At 54.9% G+C, this 26189-nt stretch overlaps 1 protein-coding gene across 1 annotated transcript; it reads right to left on the bottom strand.

The window, feature by feature from the left end:
- Nucleotides 1–1827: 1827 nt before the first annotated feature.
- Nucleotides 1828–25220, bottom strand: LOC119958690 (HORMA domain-containing protein 1-like). Its single transcript, XM_038787266.1, has 8 exons — nt 25129–25220; nt 13399–13492; nt 9438–9582; nt 5997–6060; nt 3793–3829; nt 2679–2699; nt 2538–2564; nt 1828–1909 (listed from the first exon to the last, which is right to left on the bottom strand). Exons 2-8 carry the CDS (start codon nt 13429–13431, stop codon nt 1838–1840), a joined length of 399 nt encoding a protein of 132 aa, XP_038643194.1. The 5' UTR covers nt 13432–13492; nt 25129–25220; the 3' UTR covers nt 1828–1837.
- Nucleotides 25221–26189: the final 969 nt, after the last annotated feature.

Genomic DNA, 26189 nt, shown 5'->3' with positions numbered 1-26189 from the left:
TCTCTCTGTCTCTCTCTGTCTCTCTCTCTCTCTCTGTCTCTCTCTCTCTGTCTCTCTCTCTCTTGTCTCTCTCTCTCTCTCTCTGTCTCTCTCTGTCTCTCTCTCTCTCTCTCTCTCTCTCTCTGTCTCTCTGTCTCTGTGTGTGTGTGTCTCTCTCTCTCTCTCTGTCTCTCTTTCTGTCTCTATCTCTCTCTCTGTCTCTCTCTCTGTCTCTCTCTCTTTGTCTCTCTCTCTGTCTCTCTCTCTCTCTGTCTCTCTCTCTGTCTCTCTCTCTCTGTCTCTCTCTCTCTGTCTCTCTCTCTCTGTCTCTCTCTCTGTCTCCCTCTCTCTCTCTCTCTGTCTCTCTTTCTGTCTCTCTCTCTCTCTTTCTGTCTCTCTGTCTCTCTCTATCTCTCTCTCTCTGTCTCTGTCTCTCTCTGTCTCTCTTTCTGTCTCTCTCTCTCTGTCTGTCTCTCTTTCTGTCTCTATCTCTCTGTCTCTCTCTCTCTCTCTGTCTCTCTCTCTGTCTGTCTCTCTCTCTCTCTGTCTCTCTCGCTCTGTCTCTTTTTCTGTCTCTCTGTCTGTCTGTCGCTCTCTCCCTGCCTCTGTCTCTCTCTCCATTTCTTTCTCTCTCTCTCTCTCTCTCTCCCCCCCCCCTCTCTCTGTCCCTTTCTTTGTCTCTTTTTCTCAGTCGCTCTGCGTCTCTCTCTGTCTGTCCCTTTGTCTCTGTCCTTGCATCTCTCTCCGTCTATCTTTCTCTTTCTGTCTCTCTGTCTCTCTCTCTCTCTGCATCTCTCGCTCCATTTGTTTCTCTCTCCCCCTCTCTCTCTCTCTCTTGGTGTCCATGTGTGTGTCTCTCTCTCCATTTCTTTCACTTTCCCCGTCTCCCTCTCTCTCTCGGTACGTCTCTTTCTCTCTCTCTCAATTTCTTTCTCTCTCTCCCCTTCTCCCTCTCATTGTCTCTCTCTCTCCACCTCTCTCTCTGTATCTTTCTCTCTCTCCGTCCCTCTCTCTCTCCCCCCGTCCCTTTCTCTCATTTAAGAGTCAACCCCATTGCTGTGGGGCTGGTGTCATAGGTATGCCGGGCCAGGTAAGGATGCGGAGATGGAGGGGGCGGAGATTTGGGCCGGAGCCGCAGCTCAGGACTCCGTGGATGGCATGGGTGGGGGTGGAGCGTGGCATTGCCCCGGGACCAGCAATCCAATGGCCCCGGGTAATGGCCCTAGGTTCGAATCCCACCACACCAGACGGTGAAACCTGAACTCAAAAGAAACTCTGCAATTAAAATGCCCCCCCTCCCCACGCCCTTACTAATGTCCCCTTGAGGAAAGGAAATCTGCCAGCCTTACCTCAACCTGGCCGACAGGTGATTCCAAGACCCTCAGTAATGGCCGACCGATACAGTGCAGAAGGAGGCCATTCGGCCCATCGAGCCACTTAAGCCCTCACTTCCACCCTATCCCCGGAACCTTTTTTGGACACTAAGGGGCAATTTATCGCGGCCAATCCACCTAACCTGCACGTCTTTGGACACTAAGGGACAATTTAGCACGGCCAATCCACCTAACCTGCACGTCTTTGGACTGTGGGTGGAAACCGGAGCACCCGGAGGAAACCCACGCGGACACGGGGAGGACGTGCTGACTCCGCACAGACAGTGACCCAGCGGGGAATCGAACCCGGGACCCTGGCGCTGTCAAGCCACGGTGCGAACCACTTGTGCTACCCTGCTGCCCTAATTGCCCCCCGGTTCAGGGGGGCTATTAGTGATGGGACAAGCCAGCGACGCCCCCCCCTTCCCCCCAGAAACGTCCCGGTTCAGGGGCTGGAGGAGGTTGTAAAAAGGCCTTTTGCTCCCCTACCTCGTAAAGTCCATCGTCGGTCCGCTCCCCATGTACTTGAACTTAAACTGGTAACACTCGGTGATTGTCTGAAAAGGAAGAATGGGGGAGACGTTGATAGCGAGGATGCGCAGGTTATAGTTCTGCTTTACTCTGTCATCGCCACCCCACCGGGATTCGCCAGTTCCGAGTGTCTATCCGTCCAAAATGCATCAACTGGGGGAGGAGGGGGGTCAGGGTCAGCGTGCAGTTGGTCAATAAGGCAGTTGGCTCCCATTGTCTCAAACTGAGATTGCAATTATTTTTACTTTGATGTCTCCGCGCCCCCCCCCCCCCACCCCCCCCCCCCAGGGGAGGAGGAGGCGGGAGGAAGGTAGGGAAGGCGGGAGAAGGGTGCGGGGGGGGGGGGGGGGGGAGGAGGGGGGGGGCAGGAGGGAGGAGGGGGAGGAGAGACAGAGAGGGCTTTGGCACGAAGGTGGTAAATGTACAAGATTAATTTTAAGAAAGGGCGCTAAGGTGGGGGAAAGGTCCCAGACAAAACGGGCTCGAAACTTCCCGTACGGGTGCTGACGGGTTTATCGTCGGATTTCCCGTTCTTCCGCCCAATACTGCTGGAGTTACTCAGTTTTTCCCTGTTGCTGATAGCGACGTCGGGAATATCGGCCGCACCCCCTCCCCCGCCGGGAAACAGTCGCAGCGTTATCGGTCGGAACGTACCTGAGGATCCTCCTGATTCGTGTAGATCTGCAGGTCGGAGCAACAGTAAAAATAAAAAGAGACCATCAGTAATCCAGCGATCGCCGATCAGAGGCGGAATCAGTGTATGTACATTGACGTCAAGGCTGAGGAGGTACTCACGGCTAAAATCAGCATCCGCAGCTGTTGAGGGGAAAACGCAAGAGAGTTTTGAGTGAAAAAGGTCGGCGGCTGCTGGCCACAGGCTCTCTACAGCGCAGCAGGCCATTTGGCCCATTGAGTCTGCACGGGCGTTCTGAGAGATCACCCAACCCAGGCCTCCCCCCCCCCCCCCACCCGATCTATCCCCGTAATCCTGCCTAATCTGTACATCTTTGGACTGTGGGAGGAAACCGGAGGAAACCCACGCAGACACGGGGAGAACGTGCAGACTCCGCACAGGCAGTGACCCAGCCGGGAATCAAACCTGGGACCCTGGCGCTCCGCCAATATTTATGCTCAACCAACAGCCCCCTCCCTATCTCTGTAACCTCCTCCAGCCCCTACACCCCCTCCCTATCTCTGTAACCTCCTCCAGCCCCTACACCCCCTCCCTATCTCTGTAACCTCCTCCAGCCCCTACACCCCCCTCCCTATCTCTGTAACCTCCTCCAGCCCCTACACCCCCCTCCCTATCTCTGTAACCTCCTCCAGCCCCTACACCCCCTCCATATCTCTGTAACCTCCTCCAGCCCCTACACCCTCTCCCTATCTCTGTAACCTCCTCCAGCCCCCACACCCCCTCCCTATCTCTGTAACCTCCTCCAGCCCCGACACCCCCTCCCTATCTCTGTAACCTCCTCCAGCCCTACACCCCCTCCTTATCTCTGTAACCTCCTCCAGCCCCTACACCCCCTCCTTATCTCTGTAACCTCCTCCAGTCCCTACACCCCCTCCCTATCTCTGTAACCTCCTCCAGCCCCTACACCCTCTCCCTATCTCTGTAACCTCCTCCAGCCCCCTACACCCCCCTCCCTATCTCTGTAACCTCCTCCAGCCCCTACACCCCCCTCCCTATCTCTGTAACCCACTCCAGCCCCTACACCCCCCTCCCTATCTCTGTAACCTCCTCCAGCCCCTACACCCCCTCCCTATCTCTGTAACCTCCTCCAGCCCCTACACCCCCTCCCTATCTCTGTAACCCCCTCCAGCCCCTACACCCCCTCCCTATCTCTGTAACCTGCCTTATGTTGCTAAATTCTGGAAGCCAGAGTCAACGGCAAGTAAAAAGACTCACATATTTTTTCTGTAGAGCATCATAGCATCCCAGCATCCTGCAGGAAAGAGAATAAGCATGCAGAACGTGTTAATAGCACAATGAAGGTCAGCGACGTCAGAAAGACAAGTAGCAGAATGTGTTAATAGCGCAATGAAGATCAGCCCTGTCTGAAAGACATGTAGCAGAATGTGTTAATAGCGCAATGAAGATCAGCAATGTGTGAAACACAAGTAGCAGAATGTGTTAATACAGAATAATGCAGAATAAAGGTCAGCCCTGTCTGAAAGACAAGTAGCAGAATGTGTTAATACAGAATGAAGGTCAGCGACGTCAGAAAGACAAGGAGCAGAATGTGTTAATACAGAATGAAGATCAGCACTGTGTGAAAGACAAGGAGCAGAATGTGTTAATAGCGGAATGAAGATCAGCGACGTCAGAAAGCTAGACATGGGAACGAGATACAGGCTGCTACCTCAGAGCAGAAAATTCACAAAGGACAGAGTTGAAGTCCTGAAGTTGTGAAACTCAGTGTTGTCCGGAAGGCTGATCGGGTTCCTATGAGGAGCGGTTGGGGACTCTGGCTCTGTACTCGTTGGGAGTTTAGGAGGACGAGGGGGGATCTTAGTGAAACTTACAGGATACTGAGAGGCCTGGATAGAGTAGACGTGGAGAGGATGTTTCCAGTACTGGGAGAGACTAGAACCAGAGGACACCATCTCAGACTAAAGGGACGATCCTTTAAAACAGAGGTGAGGAGGAATTTCTTCAGCCAGAGGCTGGTGAATCTGTGGAACTCTTTGCCTCAGAAGGCTGTGGAGGTCAAATCACTGCGTGTCTTTAAGACAGAGATAGATAGGCTCTTGTCTAATAAGGGGACCAGGGGCTATGGGGAGAAGGCAGGAGAATGGGGATGGGAAAAATATCCGCCATGACTTGCAATTTTTGGGGTTGCAGTGGAGCCGGGAGTGCAGGAGGCGAAAGAGGCCGGTGTTCTGGCCTTTGCGTCCCTAGTAGCCCGGCGGAGGATCTTGCTTCAATGGAAGGATGCGAGGCCCCCAAAGCCTGGATCAATGATATGGCGGGGGTTCATCAAATTGGAGAAGGTGAAATTTGCCCTGAGGGGATCAGTACAGGGGTTCTTTAGGCGGTGGCAGCCTTTCCTGGACTTCCTGGCGGAACGGTAGGGAAATAAGCCGGCAGCAGCAGCAACCCGGGGGGGGGGGAGAGGGAGGAGGGGTTTGGTTCGGTGGGAGGGAAAACTGTGTACATGGGTTTGTGGGATGTGGCGGCTGTTATCTCTTTCCCTGCTGTTGTTTTTTTCTCTCTCTTTTGTTTGCAGTTGCGTTTGTAGTTGGGTGGGTGTTGTTCTTGGGTCTTTTCCATGGTTGGTTATTGTTTTGTTGTATATATTTTGTGAAAATCTTAATAAAAATTATTTTTAATTTCGGTTGCTTGAATGTTATTCCTTTGTTCCCGGAGATGGGCCGTCAATATGCTAATTGACCGACAGTTTCAGTCTCCTCTGGTAGTTGCCTTCTCAATACGCATCCAGGCTCTGTGCCTGCCTGCTTTCCTAACATTGTCCATATTTCCCAATAGTCTTTGCAAATCATCCATCTTGTATTCTGGAAGTGGCCGTCCCAGATGGCTACAACGTTCACAGTGGGTTGAAATTTCCCCGCCGCTCCGCGTCGTCGAACCGCACCTGCCCCCCCCCCCCCCCCCCCCCCCCCCACCCCCCCTCCCCGTCTCCCGGCCGTGAGCGCTCATCGGAAACCCGGCTCGCTGGGATCACCCGCACCCCCTCCCAATCTGCCTTCGCGGGCTGCCTGCCTCCGAGCCCGCGCTGCCGCCGTCACCCCAGGCTCCCGCGACCCTGCCTCGATACTGCTTACCCTCAGGCACGATCAGCGGGGGGGGGGGGGGGCGGAGGTACAACCGGAGGGAGGGGCGGGAGGCGGAGGGGATTGATTGAGGGAAAGGAGAGACGGGTCGGACGCGGGCGCGTGCAGGGGGTGGGGGGTCGGATTGAGGGGGGAGTGGGGAAGGAGTGTGAGTCAGTCGAGGGGCTGTGCGGACCACACTGTCGGGGTTGGTTGGGGAGGGGGGGGGGGGGGTGGTATTAAATGCTCGCCGGGAGCTATTTAGGAGCGCGTGGTTGTCAGGACGCGGGACGTTCCGTCTTCCGCGGTTTCGAAGAACACAGCAAAATTGGCACCAACCATTTGACGATCTGTGAGGAACCAGGGCAGTTTTCATCCTCCCGAAGAATCTTTACGCAAACGTCTGCGGGGGCAAGAGAAACATTTATTTTTTTTGCCTCGAATAGACGTGGCCCAGAAAACTCAATCTGCCTCCCCAAACCTTCCCCCCGCCCCCACCGCCCTCATCAGAAGAGTCGGAAGAACGCCAGCGTCAAGGGGAAACAGTACTAATAATAATAATCTTTATTAGTGTCACAAGAAGGCTTACATTAACACCGTAAGAAGCCTTCCAGCGGCAAGTTAAAGTCCAACAGGTTTACTTGGAATCTCCAGCTTTCGGAGCGCAGCTCCTGCATCAGCTGAGTGCAGAGGCATGTTACACAAACACAGCATATATAGGCAAAGTCAATGATGGAAGATGATACTCTGAATGCGGACAATTAAGTCTTTACAGGTCCAGACGGTGCGACTGGAGAGAGGGAATCCTGTTGGGACTTTAACTTGGTGTTGTAAGACTTCTTACCTTGCCCGCCCCAGTCCAACGCCAACATCTCCACCTCGCGGCTTATATTAACGCTGCAATGAAGTTGCTGTGAAAATCCCCTAGCCGCCACGCTCCGGCGCCTTGTTCGGGGACGCAGAGGGAGAATTCAGAATGTCCAATTCGCCCCACGAGTACGTCTTTCGGGACTTGTGGGAGGAACCCGGAGCGCCCGGAGGAAACCCACGCAGACACGGGGGGGGGGGGGGGGGTAGAACGTGCAGACTCCGCACAGACAGTCACCCTGAGGCCTGGAATCGAACCTGGGTCCTTGGCGCCGTGAGGCAGCAGTGCCGACCACTGTGCCGGCTGTCGCCATCTCAGATGGCCACCTGCAAAGGACCATGGGAGTTATGGCCAACCCAGGACTCAGGCACGCTCAGAGCTTGTGTGTGTGTTTGCAACCCAGATAGTTAGACGCGTTCGAAACCCTCCGCGTTCGAAACCCTCCCCCCCCCCCCCACCCCCTCCTCAACCCGCTCGTTTGCATTCTAATGGCCCATTTCCCCAGAGCAATAGGACTGCACTCAGGTAACCGATACAGACTAACCGGCGCCACACCCTTTGCTAAGGAAGCCCAAACAGCCACGGTCAATGACCGCTCAGGACACGCCCGGCCATCGAGGCACCCGCCCCTTTATTGGCCAAAATCGAAGGCAGTGATCGAAGCCTATCGAATTATTGGGTCCAAAGCTAAGGACCGACCCGAAAGAGCGCCAAATCCCAGAGGGATAAGAAGAGACACAGCCACGCGCTCGGTCTCTCTTGGCCCCCCGGCCTACACCGGAAACCAGGTGCAGCATAACGGCCAGGGCAGACAAGTTCAAGACCGACGATCGCTACCAGATGGATGAGCCCAGCAGAAACAGAGCCGCTCCTTCCACCCAGCCGCCCAAGATCTGGACAAACCGGAGCGCCCCGGAGGAAACCCACGCGGACGCGGGGAGAACGCCGCACAGACAGGGACCCGAGCCGGGAACCGAACCCGGGTCCCTGGCGCTGTGAGTCTCACCCACTGTGCTACTGGACCGTGCTTTTGGTCACCTGTCCCAATAGCTCAGGTGACTCCGGAGGGGGGGGGGTCAGATTCTGTCTCCAGAGCTTTTACTGTGTCCCGTTTCCTTTCAGAGTTACTCTGTCGCGGGATGTGGCAAGACCTACGTTGGCGACCCATTTCCAATTGCCCTGGGACCAGGTGGCTTTCTCTCTCATTCCAGAGGTCAAGGGTCGACCACATCGCTTGTGGGGTCTGGAGTCACGTGCGGGACCGACCGGGGTGAGTCGGCAGATTTCCCTCCTTATAGGGGACGTTAGTGAACCAGATGTGTTTGTTTTTTTTACAGAACCTCAGCTTCACCATTACCGAGGCCACCTTTTCAGTTCCAGACTTTATCAATCGAACATGAATTCAGCTACCATGGGAACGGGAGTAGGGGGGGGGGGGGCAGGATTTGAACCCACATCACCCACCCCCCGACCCTCGGTATTATTAGTCCAGTGACAACACGGCCACGCCACCATCATAGAATAGCACCAAAGAATTCCTACAGTGTACAACAAGGCCCACTGCACTGACCCTCTGAAAGAGCTCCCTACCCAGGCCCACTCCGTCACCCTAACCCCATAATCCCACCTAACCTGTACATCTTTGGACACTAAGGGACAGTTTGGCACGGACAATCCAGCTAACCTGCACATCTTTGGACACTAAGGGACAATTTAGCACGGCCAATGCACCTAACCCAGGGGTGGGCAAACTTTTCCGTGCAAGGGCCACATTCAGAAATTCACAATTTTAAAGGGCCGCATAGTATATTAATTAATAGTCCCGGTTGTAATCAATTAGCGTGCGGCATATACCTCAGCGCTTCCCCCGGCGGCATCCTGCCTTTAGCCCTCTTTTTCGCTACTTTTCAAAAATGGCGCTTCACCCGGTTATGATTCTGGGCGCCTCATATAGAACATAGAACAGTACAGCACAGAACAGGCCCTTCGGCCCTCGACGTTGTGCCGAGCAATGATCACCCTACTCAAGTCAACGTATCCACCCTATACCCGTAACCCAACAACCCCCCCCCTTAACCTTACTTTTTGGGACACTACGGGCAATTTAGCACGGCCAATCCACCTAACCTGCACATCTTTGGACTGTGGGAGGAAACCGGAGCACCCGGAGGAAACCCACGCACACACGGGGAGGATGTGCAGACTCCACGCAGACAGTGACCCAGCCGGGAATCGAACCTGGGACCCTGGAGCTGTGAAGCATTGATGCTAACCACCATGCTACCGTGCTCCCCAATTTGATCTTGGTGGGCCGCATAAATACCTTTGGCGGGCCGCATGCGGCCCGCGGGCCGTAGTTTTCCCACCCCTGACCTAACCTTCCCATCTTTGGCCACTTTGGGACAATTTAGCACGGCCAATCCACCTAACCTGCACATCTTTGGACACTAAGGGACAATTTAGCACGGCCAATCCACCTAACCTGCACATCTTTGGACACTAAGGGGCAATTTAGCACGGCCAATCCACCTAACCCGCACATCTTTGGACTGTGGGAGGAAACCGGAGCACCCGGAGGAAACCCACGCACACACGGGGAGGACGTGCAGACTCCGCACAGACAGTGACCCCAAGGCCAGAATTGAACCCGGGTCTCTGGTTCTGTGAGGCAGCAGTGCTAACCCACTGTGCAGCCCCCTCATTTTACTCAGTGTGGGTTCCCCCTGGCCTAATTAAACCCCCAATCTGTTAAAGGCGCCCAAAAAACACAAGCTGTTGCTGCTGATTCGGACGACAATGAAACGCCACGATGAGGGCGTACAAACAAGGAGCAGGCCATTCGGCCCTTCGAGCCTGCTCCACCATTGATAAGGTGATCTCATAGCAATTTGTAGGCAGTAAGAAACAGTTACCCTCCAGGTATCGCGTGCCGTATGCGTGCTCGGGGAACAGCCCTCGGAGGTAGGTGATGCAGGAGATGGCCACGGCGAGCAGGCGTTTCACCAGGATTACGGACTGCTGCTCTGTGCTGACCTTGCATGGGAACATGGCCGCGCCCTGTGAAGAAGACAGGAAGGAAGAGCATCAACCGGACGGTCGTGTTGAGGAGAACATCACTCCGCAATTCTTTTGCCTAGTTTTATCCCCAAACACCCTCCTACCTTGTTCTTCCCGCCCTTCCCAACCAGCACTCTCCTGCTGTGTTCCTCCAGCCAGTCCCAACCAGCACTCGCCTGCCGTGTTCCTCCAACCCTTCCCAACGAGCTCACTCCCACTGTTCCTCCAGCCAGTCTCAATTAGCTCTCTCCCACTGTGTTCCTCCAGCCAGTCCCAACGAGCTCTCTCCCGCTGCGTTCCTCTGGCCTGTCCCAACGAGCTCTCTCCCATTGTGTTCCTCCAGCCAGTCCCAACGAGCTCTCGCCCACTGTGTTCCTCCAACCAGTCCCAACGAGCTCACTCCCGCTGTGTTCCTCCAGCAGTCCCAACGAGCTCACTCCCGCTGTGTTCCTCCAGCCAGTCCCAACGAGCTCTCTCCCACTGTGTTCCTCCAGTCAGTCCCAACGAGCTCTCTCCCACTGTGTCCCTCCAGCCCTTCCCAACGAGCTCTCTCCCACTGTGTTCCTCCAGCCCTTCCGAACGAGTTCTCTCCCACTGTGTTCCTCCAGCCCTTCCGAACGAGCTCTCTCCCACTGTGTTCCTCTGGCCTGTCCCAATGAGCTCTCTCCCATTGTGTTCCTCCAGCCAGTCCCAACGAGCTCACTCCCGCTGTGTTCCTCCAGCCAGTCCCAACGAGCTCTCTCCCACTGTGTCCCTCCAGCCCTTCCCAACGAGCTCTCTCCCACTGTGTTCCTCTGGCCTGTCCCAATGAGCTCTCTCCCATTGTGTTCCTCCAGCCTGTCCCAACGAGCTCTCGCCCACTGTGTTCGCCCAGCCGTTCCCAATGAACTCTCTCCCACTGTGTTCCTCCAGCCAGTCCCACCGAGCTCTCTCCCACTGTTTTCCTCCAGCCAGTCCCACCGAAATCTCTCCTACTGTGTTCCTCCAGCCAGTTCCAACCAGCACTCTCCCACTGTGTTCCTCCAGCCAGTCCCACCGAGCTCTCTCCCACTGTTTTCCTCCAGCCAGTCCCACCGAGATCTCTCCTACTGTGTTCCTCCAGCCAGTTCCAACCAGCACTCTCCCACTGTGTTCCTCCAGCCAGTCCCACCGAGATCTCTCCTACTGTGTTCCTCCAGCCAGTCCCACCGAGCTCTCTCCCACTGTGTTCCTCCAGACCGTCACAACGAGCTCACTCCCGCTGTGTTCCTTCCGCCAGTCCCAACAAGCTCACTCCCACTCCGTTCCTCCAGCCAGTCCAACGAGCTCTCGCCCGTGGTGTTCGCCCAGCCCTTCCCAACGAGCTCTCTCCCACTGTGTTCTTCCAGCCAGTCCCGACGAGCTCTCACCCGCTGTGTTCCTCCAGCCCTTCCTAAGGAGCTCTCTCCCACTGTGTTCCTCCAGCCCGTCACAAAGAGCTCACTCCCGCTGTGTTCCTCCAGCCAGTCCCAACAAGCTCTCTCCCACTGTGTTCATCTCGCCCGTCCCAATGTGCTTCTCCTGCTGTGTTCCTCCAGCCCGTCACAACGAGCTCTCTCCTGCTGTGTTTCTCCAGCCCGTCACAACGAGCTCTCTCCCGCTGTGTTCCTCCAGTCAGTCCCAACGAGCTCACTCCCACTGTGTTCCTCCAGCCAGTCCCAACGAGCTCTCTCCCGCTGTGTTCCTCCAGCCAGTCCCAACGAGCTCTCTCCCGCTGTGTTCCTCCAGCCAGTCCCAACGAGCTCTCTCCCGCTGTGTTACTCCAGCCCGTCTCAACGAGCTCTATCGAACTGTGTTCCTCCAGCCAGTCCCAACGTGCTCACTCCTGCTGTGTTCCTCCTGCCCGTCAAAAACGGGCTATATCGCATTGTGTTCCTCCAGCCAGTCCCGACGAGCTCCCTCCCGCTGTGTTCCTCCAGCCAGTCCCAACGAGCTCTCTCCCGCTGTTTTCCTCCAGCCAGTCCCAACGAGCTCTCTCCCGCTGTGTTACTCCAGCCCATCTCAACGAGCTCTATCGCACTGTGTTCCTCCAGCCAGTCCCAACAAGCTCACTCCCGCTGTGTTCCTCCAGCCCGTCAAAACGGGCTCTATCGCACTGTGTTCCTCCAGCCAGTCCCAACGAGCTCTCTCCCACTGTGTTCCTCCAGCCAGTTCCAACGAGCTCTCTCCCACTGTGTTCCTCCAGCTCTTCCCAACGAGCTCTCTCCCACTGTGTTCCTCCAGCCAGTCCCAACGAGCTCTCTCCTGCTGTGTTCCTCCAGCCAGTCCCAACAAGCTCTATCCCACTGTGTTCCTCCAGCTCTTCCCAACGAACTCTCTCCCACTGTGTTCCTCCAGCCAGTCCCAATGAGCTCTCTCCTGCCATGTTCCTGTGTTGACAGGTACAGCGGACGTATAGCTTTGGATCATAGAACCGTACAGCACAGCGGGGCCATTCGTCCCATCCTATGTATACTGGTCTTTCAATGGGCAATCTAATTACTCGCTCTACCCCCCCCCCTCCCCCCCCCCACTCTTTGCCCCTCAGCTCAGCACATTTTCCCCTTTATTCAATGCGGCTCTTTTGGAAGTTCCTGTGCAACCTGCTCCCACCTTTCAGACAGGGACTTCCCCATCACAACAACTCGCTGCGTTTAAAATAAATTAATCTGGCCTCCCGGATTCTCCTCCTGATTCTCTTCAATCTGCGTCCCTCTGATTATCGACCCTTAAATCACTGGGAAGCATGCACACAAACACTGACACACATACTGACACACACACATGAGCATGCATGCACACACACACACACACACGCACTCATGCACACGTCAACGCACACTCACAGACACGTAACATATTCCAGCCCCCTGACGTCAAAACGGAGGCGAGGAAGGATGAAGGGAGGGAAGGATAGAGTGAGAGGGAGGGAGGCAGGGAGGGGAAGGAAGGGGAGAGTTAGAGGGCGGAAGGTAAGGAGGGGAGTGAGGGAGGTAGGGAGGGGAGGGGAGAGTGAGGGAGAGAGAGTGGGAGGGAGGGAAGGGGAGGGTGAGAGAGGGGGGCAGGGAGGGAGGGGAGAGAGAGGGAGGGAGAGAGAGTGGGAGGGGAGAGAGAGGGAGGGAGAGAGAGGGAGGGAGAGTGGGAGGGAGGGGAGGGTGAGGGAGGGAGAGAGAGTGGGAGGGAGGGGAGGGGAGGTGAGAGAGGGAGGCAGGGAGGGGAGAGAGAGTGGAAGGGAGGGGAGGGGAGAGTGAGGGAGGGAGGGGTGTGAGGGAGGGAGGGAGAGCGCGAGAAGGAGGGAGGGGAGAGAGAGTGAGGGGAGCGCAAGAAGGAGGGAGGGAGGGGAGAGCGGGAGGGAGGGAGAGAGAGTGGGAGGGAGGAGAGGGGTGAGGGAGGGAGGGAGGGGAGGGTGAGAGAGGGAGGGGAGGGGAGGGAGAGAGAGTGAGGGGAGGGGAGAGGAGGAGGGGAGAGTGAGAGAAGGGAGGGGAGGGGAGAGTGAGGGAGGGAGGGGTGTGAGGGAGGGAGGGGAGCGCGAGAAGGAGGGAGGGGAGAGAGAGTGAGGGGAGCGCGAGAAGGAGGGAGGGGGGAGGGAGGGAGGGGAGAGCGGGGAGGGAGGGAAGAGTGAGAGAGAGAGGGAGGGAGAGAAGGAAGGATGAATAGAGGGAAAGAGTTAGGCAAGTACATAAAAAGGAGAGTGGGAGGGGATTTGGTTCGTGTTTCTCAGAAGGCAGAAGGCACAGCGATCAAACACTTCCTGAGGATTCAATCCCACCACAGTATTGGTTCAGGTTGGATGATGCAGTGACTCGGAGAACACTGTACCATCGCGTTCTTCTGCATTTGAATCACTGCCATGCCCAGGGCTGTCCTGTGTCTCAACGATAATTTCAGAAAGCCCCCTCTGGCTGTGGAGGACCTGTGAACACAGAAATGGTCGTGTCAGTGGCAGCAATGCTGAGTGGAGCTCTGGTCTAGTCAGGAAAAGACCCAGTCCCTGCCCAATGCAGTCCCCCTGTCAGCCTGAGTTGGTTGATCGGGGCCAGGGCAACAGCTAGTCACAGTCACCGGGCCCTCAATACCTCTGGGAGAGCAACTGAGGACAGCTTGTGTTTGTTTGTGAATTTGTGTGCGCATATTTGTGGTGCGTGCGTCTTTGTGTATTTCTGTGTGCGTTTGCATGTGAGTGAGTTTGTGTATGTGTTTGCGTGTCAGAGTGTGTGATTTTGTGTGCACGTTTGCGTATTTGCATGCGTGTTTACATGTGAGTTTGTGTATGTGTTTGCAAGTCAGAGTGTGTGTTTTGGTGCGAATTAGTGTGTGCTTGTGCACTTTTGTGTATTTGTGCGTGTGTGTGTTGTGTGTGCATTTGTTATCTTTTGTGTCCAGATTTGTGTACATATTTGTGCATGTGTGCATTTTTATGTATTTGTATATGTGTTTTTGGTTGTGTGTTTTGGGTGTGTGTTCTGTCTGTGTGTGTGTGTGGTTTGTGTGTGTGGTTTTGGTTGTGCGAGTGTTTTTGGTGGTGTGACTGCTTGTTTCGGATTTCTGTGATTTGGGTGTGTGTGTTTTGATTTGTCTGTGTGTGTTTCGGATGTGTGTGTGTTTTGATTTGTGTGTGTGTTCTGGATGTGTGTTTTGTGTGTGTGTGTGTTTAGATCTGGATGTGTGTGTGTGTTTTGGATGTGTGTGTTTTGTGTGTGTGTGTGTGTTTTGATTTGTGTGTGTGTGTGTGTTTGGATGTAACTGTTTTGTGTGTGTGTCTGTGTTTTGGATGTGTATTTTTTGTGTGTGTGTTTTGATTTGTGTGTGTGTGTTGTGTGTGTGTGCTTTGATTTGTGTGTGTTTTGGATGTGTGTTTTGTGTGTGTGTGTTTTTTGATTTGTGTGTGTGCGTATGTTTTGATTTGTGTGTGTGTTCTGGATGTGTGTTTTGTGTGTGTGTGTGTTTTAATTTGTATGTGTGTGTGTGTGTGTGTTTTGAATGTGTGTGTTTTGTGTGTGTGTGTTTTTTGATTTGTGTGTGTGTGTTTAGATTTGTATGTGTGTGTGTGTTTTGATTTGTATGTGTGTGTGTGTTTTGATTTGTGTGTGTGTTTTGGATGTGTGTGTTTTGTGTGTGTGTGTGTTTTGATTTGTATGTGTGTGCGTGTTTTGGATGTGTGTGTTTTGTGTGTGTGTGTGTGAGTGAATGTTTTGATTTGTGTGTGTGAGTGAATGTTTTGATTTGTGTGTGTGAGTGTGTGTGTTTTGACTGTGAAAGTGTGTTTTGAATTGTGTGTGTGTGTTTCGGTTGTGTGAGTGTGTGTGTTTGTGTGTTTTGGATGTGTATGTGTATTTTGATTTGTGTGTGTGAATGTTTGCGTGTTTTGGTTGTGTGAGTGTGTGTATGTGTGTTTGGTTGTGTGAGTGTGTTTGTGGGGGGGTGTGGGGGCGCGTATTTCTGGGCTGGCTCCCACTGCGATCCCAAATGGGCTGGATCCCATTTGCCACTCTACAAAGAGTCACTGGGCCCTGCCAAATCGTAAACACCGACGGGCAGGAGAGGTGGGGAGCAATCTTTAAGGAAGGTGATTAGGGGCAGCACGGCGGCGCAGTGGTTAGCACTGCTGCCTCACGGTGCCGACGACCCTGTTTCGATGCCAGCCCCTGGGCACTGTCCGTGTGGAGTTTGCACAGTCTCCCCGTGTCTGCGTGAGCCTCACCCCCACAACCCAAAGATGTGAACACAGGTCATCACCACATCAAAAGCAGTTAAGTGCTTTCTTAGAATCATAGATCCCTACAGCGCAGACGGAGGCTATTCGACCCATGGACTCTGCACTGACCCTCTGAAAGAGCGCCCTACCTAGGCCCACACCCCTGCCCCATCCCCGTAACCCCACCTAACCTGGACACCTTTGGACACTAACGGGCAATTTAGCACAGCCAATCCACCTAACCTGCTCATCTTTGGACTGTGGGAGGGAAATAGAGCACCCAGAGGAAACCCACGCACACACGGGCAGAACGTACAAACTCTACACGGTCACTGGGGAATATATTCGAATCCTGTTCCCTGGCACTGTGAGGCCACAGAGCTAACCACCGTGCCGTCCCTTTCTGCTGTGAAAAAAGGGAAGTGAGCACTTATCTCCTGGATGTTTATAAACATTGTAGTTAGGTTCATTGTAGTTAGGTACTTGAGATGCACTCAAGGCTGAAAGGAAATAAAAATAAACAACACAGACACCCTGCTGTCTGGACGCTATTACCCTGTCAATTACAGCCTACTAAAAGCTATTTGTCTTTGAAAGTGAATAGAGGTCTTGCAGATCAAACGCTCTGAGGGGTTTGTGATTATGTTTTGGCTTTCTAACAGCTGCTCCTTTCTACACTTCTGTCTGAGGCAGCAGGTGTTAGGGACAGGTAAGTGAAAAAGCAGATGGGCGGCACCGTGGCGCAGTGGGTTAGCGCTGCTGCCTCACGGCGCCGAGGTCCCAGGTTTGATCCGTGCTCTGGGTGACCGTCCATGTGGAGTTTGCACGTTCTCCCCTTGTCTGCGTGGGTTTCCCCACAACCTAAAGATATGCAGGTTAGGTGGATTGGCCAGGCTAAATTGCCCCTTAATTGGAAAAAATGAATTGGGTGCTCTAGATTTATTTTTTTAAATGATCTAGGGGGATTCTGATGGAGGTCTCTGATAGGAGGGGGTGTGAGGGGGGGGGGTTGGGGTGGGCTGGATCCACGTTGTGGGGTGGGGAAGGGGCTTCCCCGACGCATTCTGCGGGCATCGATGTTCCGTACTTACTCCCTCGGCCCACCACATCAGGATACATGCATCAATCCACGTCCGGTGAATCACGGCACACACAATGCCGGTACTGAGGGAGTGCTGCAGTGTCAGGGGAGCCGTCTTTCGTGTAAGACGGTAAACTGTGGCCCTCCGTCTACCCTCTGCTGGTCCCTCGGGCATCTCTCCTCCGGAAATAAGTGACCATTTACAATCGGTTCCCACTGACGGCTTTGTCAAAGGGAAGTCGTGTCTGACTTCCCTGTTACAGTTACAGTTCTTTGAGGGGGTAACAAGGAAGTTAGACAAAGGAGAACCAGTGGACTTGATTTATTTAGATTTCCAGAAGGCCTTTGACAAGGTGCCGCATAGGTTAAGTTAAGTTAAGTTAAGCGCCCATGGTGTTCAGGGTAAGATCCTGGCATGGAGAGAGGATTGGCTGACTGGCAGAAGGCAGAGAGTGGGGATAAAGGGGTCTTTTTCAGGATGGCAGCCGGTGACTAGTGGTGTGCCTCAGGGGTCTATGCTGGGACCACAGCTTTTCACAATATACATTAATGATCTGGAAGAAGGAACTGAAGGCACTGTTGCTAATTTTGCAGATGATACAAAGATCTGTAGATGGGACAGGTAGGTTGAGGAAGCAAGGGGGGCTGCAGAAGGACTTGGACAAGCTAGGAGAGCGGGCAATGAAGCGGCAGATGACATACAATGTGGAAAAGTGTGAGGTTACGCACTTTGGAAGGAGGAATCTAGGCACAGACTATTTTCTAAATGGGGAAATGCTTAGGAAATCAGAAGCACAAAGGGACTTGGGAGTCCTTGTTCACGATTCTCTTAAGGTTAATGTGCAGGTTCAGTCGGCAGTGAGGAAGGCAAATGCAATGTTAGCATTCATGTCGAGAGGGCTAGAATACAAGAGCAGGGATGGACTTCTGAGGCTGTAGAAGGCTCTGGTCAGACCCCATTTGGAGTATTGTGAGCAGTTTGGGGCCCCGTATCTAAGGAAGGATATGCTGGGCCTTGGAAAGGGTCCAGAGGAGGTTCACAAGAATGATCCCCGGAATGAAGAGCTTGTCGTATGAGGAACGGTTGAGGTCTGTACTCGGAGTTTAGAACGATGAGGGGGGATCTTATTGAAACTTACAGGGTACTGCGAGGCCTGGATAGAGCGGACGTGGAGAGGATGTTTCCACTTGTAGGAAAAACTAGAACCAGAGGATTCACCATCTCAGACTAAAGGGACGATCCTTTAAAACAGAGATGAGGAGGAATTTCTTCAGCCAGAGGGTGGTGAATCTGTGGAACTCTTTGCCGCAGAAGGCTGTGGAGGCCAAATCGCTGAGTGTCTTTAAGACAGAGATAGATGACTTCCGGTTGCGGCTAGGCGGAGCTAAGCCGCACGTTCGGCAGCTCCCGCCAAAAACGGGACTTTGAGGCTCTTTTCAGGGCCCCCGACGGAGCTTCTTCGACGATTCCCGACGTGGGAAGGGGTCCGTAGTAGATCCCCAGGGTCCCATGGTCCGGACTAGGAGTGGGGTGAGCAGTAAAGCAGTGGAAGCGCCCCTGGAAAAGCGGGGGAAGGGAAACAAAATGGCGGCCGGCGGAGCCCTCGAGGAGCTGAGGCAGTGGGCGGAGGAGCAGCAGGAGACTCCGCTGCGCTGCTTCCAGGAGCTGAAGTTGGAGCTGCTGGAGTCGCTGAAGGCTACCACCGGTAAGCTGCTGGAGGCTCAGACAGCCCAGGGGGCTGCGATCTGGGAGCTGCAGCAGCAGGCCTCCGAAAGCGAGGAAGAGGCGTGGCCGTCGCGGGGAAGGTGGAGATGCACGAGGCTCTCCATAAAAGATGGCAGGAGCGGTTCGAGGAGCTGGACAACCGGTCGAGGCGGAAGAATTTACGGATCCTGGGCCTCACGGAGGGGCTGGAGGGGTCGGACCTGGCGGCCTATGTGGTCGTTATGCTGAACTCGTTGATGGGAGCTGGGTCCTTCCAGGGGCCCCTGGAGCTGGAGGGGGCCCACAGAATTCTGGCTAGGAGGCCCAAGCCGAACGAGCCGCCGCGGGCGGTGTTGGTGCGGTTTCATCGGTCCGTGGATCGTGAGTGCGTGCTCCGGTGGGCCAAGAAGGAGCGGAGCAGCAAGTGGGAGAACACGGAGGTGCGGACCTTCCAGGACTGGAGTGCGGAGGTGGCTAGGCGGAGGGCCGGGTTCAACCGGACGAAGGCGGTGTTCCACAGACGGAGTGTGAAGTTTGGCATGTTGCAGCCGGAGCGTCTGTGGGTCGCCTACAAGGACCGGCACCATTATTTTGAGTCCCCGGAGGAGGCGTGGGCCTTTGTACAGGCCGAGAAACTGGAGTCAAACTGAGGGTCAAAGATGGGGGTTTTTGTATGAAAATGTAACTGTGTTTAACTTTTGCTCTGGAGGGGGGGGGGGGGGTTCTCTGTTTAATGCAGGATGTGTGTTGGCTTTAGGGTGGGTGGGGCGATGTCTTTATGTCTTTTTGTATGGGTCTGGTGGACGGGTTCGGGCAGGGAGGTAAACTGGGAGTGCGGGGAGCTGGTGGGGGGGACCGACAATGGGAGTTGCCCTAGAGGAGGCGGGGTTGGGCAGGGCGAAAGCGCGGGCTTTTCTCTGATTTCCCGCGCTGGGGGATGATGGGGGGGGGCGAAGTCGGGGCTGAGAAGCGCGGGCCTTTGCTGGCTGTTATTTTCCCGCGCAAGAGCGGGGGGGGGGGGGGGGGGGGGGGGAGGAGGGCCTGCTGATGGGCACGAAAGAGGAGGAGTAGTCCCACGTGGGGAGGGGTCGGAGGTATGGCGGGAGTCGCCGGGGTCAGCAGAAGTCAGCTGGCTCACGGGAGTGCTGCGGAGGGGAGGGCGCGTCTAGGAGGGGTTCTAGCCGGGGCGTGGGGGGGGGGGGGGGGGGGGGTTGCTGCTGAAATGGCGAGGAAGGAGCTGGAGTATGCAGGGGATGCTGGGGGTGGGGGGGGGGGGGTTGCAGCCGTGAGGAACAGGCCGAGCGGGAGACACTGCCCAGTGGTGGGCAGGGGATGGGTTATGGCTAGTCGGCAGTGGAGGGGGGCAGGGAGCCCTCTGATCCGGCTGATAACCTGGAATGTGAGGGGGCTGAACGGGCCGGTCAAACGGGCCCGGGTGTTTGCGCACCTGAAGGGGCTGAAGGCGGATGTGGCCATGCTCCGAGAGACGCACCTGAAGGTGGCGGACTGAGGAAGGGATGGGTGGGCCAAGTATGTAATTCAGGGCTGGATGAGAAGAATCGGGGGGTGGCGATCCTGGTGGGGAAGAAGGTGTCGTTTGAGGCGTTGAATGTGGTGGCTGACAGTGGCGGGAGGTACGTGATGGCGAGTGGTAATCTGCAGGGGGAGCGGGTGGTGTTGGTGAATGTTTACGCCCCAAATTGGGACGATGCGGGGTTTATGCGGCGCATGTTGGGCCGCATTCCGGACCTGGAGGTGGGGGGGCCTGATCATAGGGGGGGACTTCAACACGGTGCTGGATCCCCCATTGGATCGATCCAAGTCCCGGACGGGTAGGAGGCCGGCGGCGGCTAAGGTGTTGAGGGGGTTTATGGATCAGATGGGAGGGGTGGATCCCTGGAGGTTTGCGAGGCCAAGGGCCAGGGAGTACTCGTTTTTCTCCCACATGCATAAGGCCTACTCGAGGATTGATTTTTTTTTGTCCTGAGCAGGGGGCTGGTTTCGAGGGTGGAGGATGTTGAATACTCTGCCATTGCCATTTTGGATCATGCCCCGCACTGGCTGGACCTGGGGCTGGGGGAGGAGAGGGACCAGCGTCCGCTCTGGCGCTTGGAGGTGGGGCTGCTGGTAGACGAGGAGGTGGCTGGGAGGGTTCGGGGGTGTATTAAGAGGTACCTTGAGGCCAATGACAACAGGGAGGTCCGAGTGGGGATGGTCTGGGAGGCATTGAAGGCGGTGATTAGAGGGGAGTTGATTTCCATCCGAACCCATAGGGAGAGGGGGGAGCAGAGGGAGAGGGAGAGACTGATAGGGGAAATGGTGAGGGTGGATAGGAGTTATGCGGAGGCTCCGGAGGAGGGATTGCTGGGGGAGCGGCGTAGCCTTCAGGCCAGATTCGATCTACTGACCACCAGAAAGGCGGAAGCCCAGTGGGGGAAAGCACAGGGGGCGGTGTACGAATACGGGGAGAAGGCGAGCAGGATGCTGGCACACCAGCTCCGAAAGCGGGACGCGGCCAGGGAGGTTGGGGGAGTGACGGATAGAGTTGGGAAGGTGGTGCGGAGGGGGGGTAGACGTTAATGGGGTCTTCAGGGACTTTTATGGGGAACTGTACCGGTCGGAGCCCCCGGTGGAGGGGGGTGGAATGGGGCGCTTCTTGGACAAGCTGCGATTCCCGAGGGTGGAGGAGGGACTGGTGGAGGGACTGGGGGCGCCGATCGAGCTGGAGGAGCTGGTTAAAGGGATAGGGAGCATGCAGTCGGGGAAGGCGCCGGGGCCGGATGGGTTTCCGGCCGAATTTTATAAAATGTATGCGGACCTGTTGGGCCCCCTGTTGGTCCGGACCTTTAACGAGGCAAGGGAGGGGGCGGCTTTGCCCCCAACTATGTCACGGGCGCTAGTTTCCTTGATCCTGAAGCGGGACAAGGACCCTCTGCAGTGCGGATCATATAGGCCGATCTCGCTGCTAAATGTAGACGCTAAGCTGTTGGCGAAGATCTTGGCCACAAGAATAGAGGATTGCGTGCCCGGGGTCATTCATGAGGACCAGATGGGGTTTGTGAAGGGGAGGCAGTTGAACACCAACATACGAAGGCTCCTCAACGTTATTATGATGCCGGCTGTGGAAGGGGAGGCGGAGATAGTGGTGGCATTAAGATGCGGAGAAGGCCTTTGATAGGGTTGAGTGGGGGTATCTGTGGGAGGTGTTGGAAAGGTTTGGGTTTGGGGAGGGGTTTGTCCGTTGGGTGAGGTTGCTCTACGAGGCCCCAATGGCGAGTATAGCCACAAATAGGAGGAGGTCGGAGTACTTTCGGCTGCATCGGGGGACGAGACAGGGGTGTCCTCTGTCCCCCTTGCTCTTTGCGTTGGCAATTGAGTCCCTGGCCATGGCATTGAGGGAGTCAGGGAACTGGAGGGGCCTGGTGCGGGGTGGGGAGGAGCATCGAGTGTCGCTTTATGCGGACGACCTGTTGCTGTATGTGGCGGCCCCGGTGGGGGGGATGCCGGAGGTGATGAGGATTCTCAGCGAATTTGGGGGTTTCTCTAGGTATAAGCTGAACCTGGGCAAGAGCAAGTTGTTCGTGGTGCACCCGGGGGATCAGGAGGAGGGGATTGGTAGGCTCCCACTGAAGCAGGCAGGGAAGAGCTTCAGGTACCTAGGAGTCCAGGTGGCTGGGAGCTGGGGGGCCCTGCACAAGCTCAACCTCACAAGGTTGGTGGAACAGATGGAGGAGGAGTTCAAAAGGTGGGATATGTTACCGCTGTCGCTGGCGGGTAGGGTGCAGTCCGTCAAGATGACGGTGCTCCCGAGGTTTTTGTTCCTGTTCCAGTGCCTCCCCATCCTAATCCCGAAGGCCTTTTTTAGGAGAGTTAACAGGAGTATTACGGGATTTGTGTGAGCGCATGGGACTCCGAGGGTGAGAAGGGTGTTCTTGGAACGGGGCAGGGATAGGGGGGGCTGGCGCTGCCCAACCTCTGTGGGTACTATTGGGCTGCCAACGCAGCGATGGCAACCCAACGTAAGTGGGTAATGGACGGGGAAGGGGCAGCATGGAAGAGGATGGAGATGGCGTCCTGTGTGGACACGAGCCTGGAGGCGCTGGTAACGGCGCCGTTGCCGCTCCCTCCAACAGGGTATACCACGAGCCCGGTGGTGGCGGCTACCCTCAAAATTTGGGGGCAATGGAGACGGATTAGGGGAGAGGTGGGGGGCTCGATGGAGGCCCCGATACGGGGGAACCATCGGTTTGTTCCAGGGAGCATTGATGGCGGATTCCTGGGCTGGAACAGGGCAGGGGTTAGGAGGTTGAGGGACCTGTTTGTGGAGGGGAGGTACGTGAGCTTGGGGGAGTTAGAGGGGAAGTTTGGGCTCCCCCGGGGAACATGTTTAGGTACATGCAGGTTAGGGCGTTTGCCAGGCGGCAGGTGGAGGGGTTCCCCTTGTTGACCCCACGTGGGATACGGGACAGGGTGCTCTCGGGGGTGTGGGTTGGAGGAGGGAGGATTTCGGACATATACCGGGTGATGCAGGAGGTAGACGAGGCCTCGGTGGAGGAGCTGAAGGGTAAATGGGAAGAGGAGCTGGGTGAGGAGATTGAGGAGGGGACGTGGGCGGATGCCCTGGAGAGAGTGAATTCCTCCTCTTCCTGTGCGAGGCTTAGCCTTATACAGTTCAAGGTGCTGCACAGGGCCCACATGACTGGGACGAGGATGAGTAGGTTTTTCGGGGGAGAGGACAGGTGTGCTAGGTGCTCGGGGAGCCCAGCGGACCATGCCCATATGTTTTGGGCGTGCCCAGCGCTGGGGGAGTTTTGGAAGGGGGTAGCAAGGACGGTGTCGAGGGTGGTGGGATCCAGGGTCAAGCCAGGCTGGGGACTCGCAGTTTTTGGGGTTGCAGTGGAGCCGGGAGTGCAGGAGGCGAAAGAGGCCGGGGTCCTGGCCTTTGCGTCCCTAGTAGCCCGGCGGAGGATCTTGCTCCAATGGAAGGATGCGAGGCCCCCAAGCGTGGAGGCCTGGATCAATGTTATGGTGGGGTTCATCAAATTGGAGAAGGTGAAATTTGCCCTGAGGGGATCAGTACAGGGGTTCTTTAGGCGGTGGCAGCCTTTCCTGGACTTCCTGGCGGAACGGTAGGGAAATAGGCCGGCAGCAGCAGCAACCCGGGGGGGGATTGGGTTTGGGGGGGGGGGGGGAGAAGTGTGTACCTGGGTGTGTGGGATGTGGCGGGTGTTATCTCTTTCCTTTCTGTTGTTTGCTTTTTTTTTTCGAGTTAGTAGTTGTTGTTGTAGGGGGGGTGGATGTTGTTCTTGGGTTTTTACAATGGTTGCTCTGTTAATATTGTTTTGTTGTTTCTATTTTGCGAAAATCGTAATAAAAATTATTTTAAAAAGACAGATAGATAGGCTCTGGATTAATAAGGGGATCAGGGGGTTATGGGGAGAAGGCAGGAGAATGGGGATGAGAAAATATCAGCCTTGATTGATGGGCCGAGTGGCCTAATTCTGCTCCTTTGTCTTATTAAACGGAAGCTCCGGTTAGCGTGGGCCTGAATTTCACTTCCTCCCAGTTTGAGTGTCAACCGCGGTAAGGCAACTGGACTCAGTGGGGACGCGTCTCCCCCTCGACTCTCCGGATAGCCGGGTCCGAGCCCCAAATCAATAAACCAATAAACTGACCGTCAGTCAGCAAACTGCTTAACACTTAACAGCTTATTACTGAGTATCGATTATCAATTTACTCAGTATCTGTTACTCGGTAAACTGGCTAATAATTACTAGGTTACTGAGTATTACTTGCTCGCTGCTCAGTACTAGTCAATCAGTAAACTGGTTAATACTTACCGGGTTATTACTGAGCATTCCTTATTATTCGCTCAGTATTTGTCAATCATTAAACTGGCTAACAATTACCAGGTTATTACTGGGTGATACCAATTCCTCATAATCTGTTAGTCAGTAACTTGGTTAACAATTACCAGGTTATTACTGGGTGATACTATCTCTCACTATCTGTCAGTCAGTATCCTAGTTAACAATTGCCAGGATATTACTGGGTGATACTGACTAACTCCCCACTATGTCGGCCAGTAACCTGGTTAACTATTACCAGGTTAGTACTGGGCAATACTAAATCCCCACTATGTCAGTCAGTAACCTGGGTAACTATTACCAGGTTAGTGCTGGGTGATACTAACTCCCCACTATGTCAGTCAGTAACCTGGGTAACTATTACCAGGTTATTACTGGGTGATACTGGCTCCCCATTATGTTGGCCAGTAACCTGGTTAACTATTACCAGGTTAGTACTGGGTGGTACTAACTCCCCATTACATCGGCCAGTAACCTAGTTAACTATTACCAGGTTATTACTGGGTGATACTAACTCCCGACAATACTGGCCAGTAACCTGGTTAACTATTACCAGGTTATTACTGGGTGATACTAACTCCCCACTATGTTGGCCAGTAACCTGGTTAACTATTACCAGGTTATTACTCGATGATACTAACTCCCCATTATGTTGGCCAGTTACCTGGTTAACTATTACCAGGTTAGTACTGGGTGATACTAATTCCCCATTATGTTGGCCAGTAACCTGGTTAACTATTACCAGGTTAGTACTGGATGATACTAACTCCCCATTATGTTGGCCAGTAACCTGGTTAACTATTACCAGGTTAGTACTGGGCGATACTAACTCCCCATTATGTTGGCCAGTAACCTGGTTAACTATTACCAGGTTATTACTGGGTGATAACTTCCCATTATGTTGGCCAGTAACCTGGTTAACTATTACTAAGTTAGTACAGGGTGATACTAACTCCCCATTATGTTGGCCAGTAACCTGGTTAACTATTACCAGGTTAGTACTGGGTGATACTAACTCCCCACTATGTTGGCCTGTAACCTGGTTAACTATTACCAGGTTAGTACTGGGTGATACTAACTCCCCACTATGTCAGTCAGTAACCTGGTTAACTATGACTATTGTCCACTGCTAGTTAGTCAGTAAAAGGTTACTCCAGCCGCGGCAGCCAGTGGGCAAACAGGTGACTAGTGACTCACTAACCAGTCACTAACTAGTTTAACCAGCTCCCCATCCCCTCAGGAGCCTCTGGCGCGCGCGTCCGGAGCTCGACGACGCCGCTTTCCCGCGCGGGGGGCCGGGCGGGGGAGGAAGGGGCGGGGCGAGTTGACGTCACGGGCCTCCCGGGGCGGCCAGTCAGCGGCCGCTGTGACGGATGGAGGGTTCGGCGGCGGCCATCTTTGAGACTGGCGGCCGGTCCGCAGAGTTGGAAAGACCAAGACCAACAAGGAAAGGGTTGGGAGGGAGCGGGATTTTCCGCCTGGATTGCCCATAGCAACGCCCTGGAGATGGCTGGGGGAGGGGGGTTGACAACCCTAGGAATGAATGGAGTTAAACCAGAGAGGGGGGGGGGTTCCAGGCAGAAGTCTTGATAGCAAGTTTAGGAATTCCCATATGAGGTTTGGGGGGGGGGGGGGTGGGGGTGTCTATCCAATGGCCAATTGGTTGGGCTGCCTAACAAGCTGTACGCCTCTCTTGGCTCCGAAGGTGGAGGACAGGGATTAAAAAAGGGGTCGCCTCTGGAAAAGCCTGCCCTACGACTAACCGCGTCGATATAAAGAATCCCAACGATTCACAAGCCTTTGAGCGAAGAACGTTCTCCTGCCCTCGGTCCAAAATGGCTGACCCCTTATCCCGGCTGTGTGTGTCCCCGGCCACAGGGAACAATCTCTCGGCGTCCACCCGATCACAAACACCTTAAGACGTTTCTAGACTTCACACCTCATGTTTCGAGACTCCACAGAATTTACTCAAGCCTCTCACCGTAGGACTCCCCCCTCCCTCCCCACCCCTCTCTCATCGCGGGGGCCAATCTAGTGAATCTTCACTGCACCACCTTCAATACAAGGGTAACCTTCCTCAAATGTAGAAACCAAAACGGTGCACAGTATTCCAGATGTGGTCTGACCAAAACCCCTGCACAGGTGGAGCAAGGTTCCTTTATTCTTGTACTCTGATCCCCCTCACACCAAAGTCATTTGCATCTTGTTATGGACTCCTGGTCAGCTCTCAACAGTGGCTAAGAGGCTGGACGAGGACCAGAC

This window comes from Scyliorhinus canicula, chromosome 30 (assembly GCF_902713615.1).
Source record: "Scyliorhinus canicula chromosome 30, sScyCan1.1, whole genome shotgun sequence".
NCBI classification, from domain to species: Eukaryota; Metazoa; Chordata; class Chondrichthyes; order Carcharhiniformes; family Scyliorhinidae; genus Scyliorhinus; species Scyliorhinus canicula.
Note: the sequence above shows the minus strand (reverse complement) of the source record. Positions and strands in the feature narration are given on the sequence as shown.

Coding starts and splice junctions, on each gene's coding strand:
- LOC119958690 (XM_038787266.1), bottom strand. CDS start 13,431: ATGGCAGTGATTCAAATGCAGAAGAACGCGATG. Junction 6,061..9,437: donor CGGCACGCGATACCTGGAGG/GTAACTGTTTCT, acceptor TTGCCCCCGCAG/ACGTTTGCGTAAAGATTCTT. Junction 3,830..5,996: donor TCCTCACAGATCGTCAAATG/GTTGGTGCCAAT, acceptor TCTTTCCTGCAG/GATGCTGGGATGCTATGATG.